The 6901-nt window shown below is 39.7% G+C and overlaps 1 protein-coding gene across 2 annotated transcripts in view; it reads left to right on the forward strand.

The window, feature by feature from the left end:
• The window catches only part of rab28 (RAB28, member RAS oncogene family), a 29387-nt gene extending 26360 nt beyond the window's left edge, over positions 1–3027 (forward strand). For both annotated transcript variants that reach the window (XM_027284263.1, XM_010743027.3), the window contains one exon: positions 1382–3027. In XM_027284263.1, coding sequence (XP_027140064.1) covers positions 1382–1474 — 93 coding nt within the window. In that variant the 3' untranslated portion in view covers positions 1475–3027. The remainder of the gene's footprint in view (positions 1–1381) is intronic.
• Positions 3028–6901: the final 3874 nt, after the last annotated feature.

Consider the following 6901-nt stretch of genomic DNA (forward strand, 5'->3'; position numbering starts at 1 on the left):
ACCCATCAGACTAATAGAACCTAATCACACCTCCTCTGCTGTTATGTTGTGTTATGATAGAGTTGACAGTATTTTGCTGAACTGTCTTAGGAATCTAAGCTATGTGTGTTGTATAAGTTGGTTAAGAGTGATGTAGTGAGAAAAACATTCATGATGTTAACAAAGATAACTCCACTTTGACCTCCTGACCCGGCTCGGAGCGGGGGTGCACAAATATTCTGACCAGTGTCTTAAATCATTGTGTAGATTTTGAGCCATGTGCAGAGAAATGTTAAAGTAATAGTTGAATTTTTTTGGAGATATGTTGCATTAGATGAGAAGATCACTCTCATGTCTGTACATATAAAACAATAGCCAGCAGCCGGTTATCTTAGATTAGCATAAAGACTTCCTGAACCATCTAATGGAAGTCACTGTGTCTAGCCAAGAAATAGTCTGGCACTTAACCCTGCTCACATTACTTATTAGTCAGCAACAAGAAGCCCAGTTCAAGTCTTTCACAAAGCTCTCTCCAACGACTAAAAGTCAGTAACAGATTTACTCTTGTCCAGCACATGTTGCTTGATCACTCACTTCATTTCTTCTTAGCTACCTCAGTCAACATCCCCTTGGGTCTTTTTGCCTCTTCCATTATGTCAGTAGAGGCTGCTCAGCGTGGGTACATCGCCCGCTTGCACAGCCTTGTTTCTGGAACCCTGGTGGTCCAAAACACCCATGGTCCAAACACTAACACTCCCCCGTGCTCTGAACTCGGCAGCCCGGCTAACAAACTTAGCTAACATTAGCTAACAGCAGCTATAGTTCACAGCAGTTTACTGTCTATCAAGAAGCTCTGTAAATCACAGAGAGTTGTTGCGGGGCAGCTGGAAATCATCAGAGGAAAAACAGAAAACATTACATACTTCTCACGGGAGTTTGTATTCAGAGCACAAAGTTTCCAATTTCCAGTCTGTCATTTTATGGTAGCAAAGTTACACCATGTGGCTTTAAACAAATGCAATGTAACATGTTAATTAGTGAACTTTAGTGATACTTGTAGGTGCATTTTGTTACTTACTGGCAGGCGAGCTGCTTCCCCGTTGCCAGTCATTGTGCTAAGCTAAACAACTGCTGGCTGTAGCTTCGTTGTTACCATATACACACGATATCTTGATCTTCTCCTTAGTTCGCTCTAATAAAGATAATATTTGTTTTTAGATTGCAGTGTGTTAGGCTTCTTTCTGTAATGAACAGCTAATCTCATGTAAAGTGTGTTTTCTCACTCTCCGTAACTCACTGTAACGCTGTAAAATGTGATGAACTCCATTTTATCTGTGGTCCGTGTGGAGATTACAAGAGCTTTTTTAATTCTCTGTGTTCATCTGTCTCTCCATCTTTTCAGCGTGTGGTGAAGGCAGACATTGTGAACTACAGTCAGGACACCGTAGCCAGGACAGTCAACCCCCCTCGCAGCTCCATGTGCGTGGTGCAGTGACCTCCTTCAACACACACACACACACACACACACACACACACACACACACACACACACATGCATGTAAAATTGTCTTCAGTCAGTATTCCTCTTTGAGGATTTTTTGGGTGAATGGATAAAATATGTTGAGTGTGTTCTCTGTATTCCTGTGTGTGTCGTACGGGTGAGATGAAGAACAGACTGTGTGGTTTTCGAGGCCTTGGCCTGTAGTTCGGATATTTAGCAGGAACGATTTCTTGGGTGGTTCACCAAATGGGACCTCCGTTTTTTCAAGTTTACACGCAGCTATCATTTTACTTCTGATTCATCTTAAATAACTATATAAAAAAGATTCTAAGTGATTACTTGATTTATGTGTTAGCATGAATCTGGCTGTTTTACGTAGAAAGACTGCTGCTGTAATCAGTCAGTCTGGTAAATGAAAATATTTTTATATACAAGTATACTTTCCTCTACCATTGCTATTAGGGACATTTGTTTCAATGATTAGAGATGATGCAGGATATTTCTAAAGATAACAACATCAACACCTGTCAAATTCCTGTCCCTGCAACTGCAAAGTGGATTCAGTGGAAGAAGCAATGGCACAAAACACTTGAGGTGAAACCAAAATCTCTCTCATATGTTTCTTTGCGATATTTTTTATGTCTCTGGTGCTCCAGGGAGGGACATCGAGGTTAAAATGCTGTAGTGGACTGAAACAAATCTCTGTTTTCAATTTGCCAATTAAGGGCATGCACTAGCAGTGCTGTGACATGAAGTGTGTACTGTTATTTTACATAGAACTAGAAATATTTGAATTTTACAATCATAAATCAACATTTACATTTTATAATCTATACTCTTCAGATTATATCCAGATGATTTACATTCCTTATATAGGTATCTCCAGATGTTTATGTAGAGTCTATCTACATTTTGATAATTTAGCTTTACAGTTTCACACTATGTGACGTTTCCTGGTTCGTCCTGTTAGAGGACAATGCAGATGCTGTGTTGATAAAGTGTTGAGATAGATGAATATGACTCAGGAAGGAGGTACCTGAGTGTCGAGCTGAGCATGAGCTGAGCTGAAATGTACAACATTTTAGTAGAGGTCTCTACATAGCCTTATTCACCTGTCCGTTATAGAACAGAAGTTTGCATTGAAGAATGGCTATAGGCATGAGATGCTTCATAGGATCTTCATTTTCATCAACAGCCTGTGACAGCATGTGTATTTGTAGAGACAGCTAAGATATTGTACGTTTAACCAGTTTTGTCAAAGCAGTTTCTACATGTGGACATAATGAGTTTTAATGTGGTGTCCACCTACTGTACCAAAATATCTGCCATATGTGTAAAAGATGTGTTTGTACAATAAAAGCCACCTCTGCTTCATTCAGAGTTCCTTTTGTTCAAATTATCTTTAGCATCCTGTTCGGTTTGATCTTGTAAAGCAAATGTATGCTTAAACATAATAAATATAACAAGAATGTACAGTTTGATGTTTAGATAATGTCATGCAGCAACACAGTTTTGTGTTTCTGAATAAAAATGCTACATGAAAACAAGAAATAATTTGTGCAGTGCATCTTTGAATCTGGTTTGTGATATTCTTTTTAGAGTAATTAATATCTAATGTATCTGCAAGTCTCAAAAAGCCTTGAAAAAGGCTTCAGAGAGTGTTAAAAGGTATTTCCAAAGGCAGAAATGTGAGTTATAAAATGTCTTTTATGTCAGATTTCCTGCTGTCAGGGGACATTATACACCTTTTAAATTAAAAAAAGAATTTTTGCGACAGTAGATCACGCCTTAGGAGGGTGTTGAATTCTTTTTTCCTGACATTTTGTCACCATCTTCAGACCTGTAGCAAACGCTGCCTCTTCTGCTGGTTACAGAATCTAAACCTTAATAAATAAATAATTTTCAATTGGTTAATCAATTCATTCATTGTCTGGCACATAATTAATGAATTATATCAGCAGAATAGTATTGTTTTATACTGCTGGGAAAATTTGTGATATCATAATTAATAACTCTAGGCCACATCACCCCTACAGGATGTTAATCAGACTTTCATACTTTGGCGAAACATATTAATTCACATTCTATGTGGTATTAAAAATATGTTGTGTGAATCCTGCAGAAACCCTAAATTAGCAAATGTTAGTTTGTGGTATAGTTTTACCAGAATGCGACCTCTATGAATTTGTTCAGGCCTTCACATCACTCAGCCTTTGTTAGCTTGTTACCACATTCAGGCCTCAGTTTCATTGCAATTTTTCATCCTGTGCTACAAACACAAACCAATCGGAACAAGCCCGGAGGTGCTCATAAGAGCAGCAGATGATGGGAACTGGACTATAGTTGATGAAGGCATTACAGATTAAGGATCCATGTGTTGAAATTTAAGCATAAGGACTGAAACTTGACCACCCCAGAGATCCCCCTCTATATAGACTAACCTAAGTCTCTGGTAGCTAATGAGCCACCTGGTCTTTGTTCAGTAAATCTTCACTGAACAGCGCCTAAATCCACTCTGGACAGATGATACAAATGGCTTTATAAATGGTTGTAAGCTGTATTAATTAATCACTTAAATAGTCCAGCCTTTTGTCTCCTGTCACACCCCCATAAGAGGGTTCTGGTTTTGGGTTTAGCCTTTTTTTTTGCTGAGTCATTGAAACCACTGGTATTTAGGGGGATTAAGTGCATTTGAAACCATAGAGACATCAGGACAAAGCCTATCTTTCCGGGAATATCTTGCATGTTATCTTCTAGGTGTTGTATAATGTCACTGTCTGTAGTAGAGCCACGACAAACAACACAGAAACTCAATGGAGAGTGAGGCAGCCCAGCTGGGGTCATTCCAGCACACGTGCATTGTTTCGCTTGAGTGGACGTCTTAGGAACTGTCTCTGCTGAATTTTTGTCAAGAGCTGTCACTGACGCTGACAGGCGAGACTTGCCCTTGGCTTTGCTGCTGTTTAGACAGGTGTTTTTGCAAAGAAAACAACTGCAGCCCCGTTTCCAGCTTAGACGCTCACAACACTGACGTTCCTCTGGAGATGGAAGGAAAGAACACTGTGCAGATAATGCCTGAGAGGGGTGAGGCCTTTTGACAGATTGGCAAAAGTCAAGGGTGATTTGTGTCCAAATGAATTTGTCTACCTGTTTTCTCAGTAACTCCATGTGAATCATTTTGTGTGTGTTAGTCGGTTTTGGTGTTTGCTCACTCTCCATTTGGGTACACATACCCATGAAGATGCAGAAGTAAACAGACAAACTGTACGATGTATTTGTTCATATTTAGTTAACCGCTGTGACACATTAAATTTGCTCACTACTTTGTAGTCTCAGAATAAGTTTTGGTCCACCATGAAACCAAAACACTTCTTCTCTCTGAAGGTCTTTGCCTCTTCTGAGCTTTCAGTCTGTATTTACTTGAACTCAGTGGGTACAAGTCCTCATTTTTTGTATTTCACTCTCCTCTTCTTCCCCGTCTGTGTTTCTCATTGCTGAAACTCTGTGATGACAGTCTCAAAAAACCACACACGACAAGCTGGTAAGAGGGCCATAGTTGTGGGTTGTGCTTTTTTTTTGTGTGGGCAGAACGGAGGCCAACACCCTCGTGATTACCCACTCACCCTCTTCCGTTTTCCACCTGTGCAGAGTGCCAGACCCACAGCGTTGAGGGAGTAGGCAGGACTGAGTCAACCCCTCTGATGAGCTCCAGTCCCCCTGGTCCCCACACTGGCTCCTATTCTCTGTTACAGCACACTGGGCCAGCCAGCAGCAAGAGGAGTGACAGGCAAGAAGAGGCAGGGCCTACGCTGGGCCAGAGCTGGCATTCAGTTATTCAGAGTCGAGGCGAGCCAACAGTGCTTAGTTCCCAGGATACTTCAGAGGATTGCTCTCCTCTGTTGTGGGTGTCCCTAAGTGTGTGTGTGTATACACAAGGATGTGTGTTGGTAGATTGTGATCTGAGAACTCTGCTTGTCTCTATTGCAGACTGCAGCTTATGTAGACCGTCCTGGTAGGTGCCGTGTGTCTGCTGCAGCTGAAAGGCACATGATTTATTTTAGGGGCACGGATGTGGGCATTCAGAGGGGTCATATTTATAGTCCGTTGGTCTGGAGAGGAGACCTGCCAGTAAAAGCAGAGATTCTGAAAAAGAGGCATGGGGACAGAAAACTGAAAGTCTTTCTCTCTTTAGAGGCCATGGATGAATGCTATTTTCAGTGGGCTGTAATGAATAGCACTTAAAGCTGAATAGCTCTTGTATCATATTTTAGATGCAGAGGGAAGGGGAGCATAACAAAGCCTCTTTATAGGGCATGTGATATTCATTCAATCTAACAACCCCCCCCCCAAATCAGGTGGTGTTGAGATAAGAGTTCACAATCTATTTTGCCAATAATTACCATTGATCCCCAGTTAAAGGAATAGTACACTGAAAAAATATTTTGATTATTAAATGCTCACTGATCTTAGGCTTGGTGTCTCTCACTTCAATTCCAATCTTTTCTACTGGTGACCCAAAATTGTGCTAAAATATTCAATTTAGAAACATCCATTGAAACATATGGATAGTGTGTTTCAAACAGTTTTGGAGAAATAGTGTAGAATAAGTGTATTTAGCCATGATTAAAATTATCAATTGTTAAGTGATATATGATTATCAGTGAATTATAGTTAAGCAACGTTGTAATCAAATGTGAGGATTTTCTCCTTTTCTTTCTCATACATGATGGTAAACAAAATATCTTTTGACCCACCTGTGGATAAAGAATGTGAAGATGCCATTTTTCTAAATATTGATATTTCATATGAAAAAACAATTAATACCGAAAGTAATTGTTACATTAAATAAAAATACAATTTTTAGTTGCAGCTCTGGCTTGGAACATACTGATCAACAGTTGCGAAATGGATTATTCTCACAAGTGATTTACTGCTGCAAGTGTACTCTGTCTGCCAAAGCTGCAAACTGCAGAGATACTTTCAAGCCTACAGGTGCTGAGCATTTGATACTCGAATGACATACTGTGTTTTTGTGGGTTATTCTATGTCACAATTGTTAAAACCCCCCTTCTTTGCCTGCAGTGTTTTTCTACCATAACTTACTGTACATACAATATATTACAGCGAGTGTATGTCACTCTCCTGTCTTTAGAACGACCACGCCCCCTTTTGGGTGAAATAAGCTCTGTAATAGTGCCCAGTGGCACCATGCCAAGGAGCTGCTGCGTTGCATGAAACAAAAAAACAAACAGAAATAAATAAATTAATAAATTCTATACTATAAAGCAAGACACAGCCAGTCAATATGAGTTAGTAGTAAAAGATTGCTTAATAAGAAATAATAATAATAGAGACAGAAATTTTGCTTTGCCACAGCAATGTAATTAGTCCAAAACAGAAAAATAGTGCCTTAATGTCAGA

This window comes from Larimichthys crocea, chromosome I, assembly GCF_000972845.2.
Source record: "Larimichthys crocea isolate SSNF chromosome I, L_crocea_2.0, whole genome shotgun sequence".
NCBI classification, from domain to species: Eukaryota; Metazoa; Chordata; class Actinopteri; family Sciaenidae; genus Larimichthys; species Larimichthys crocea.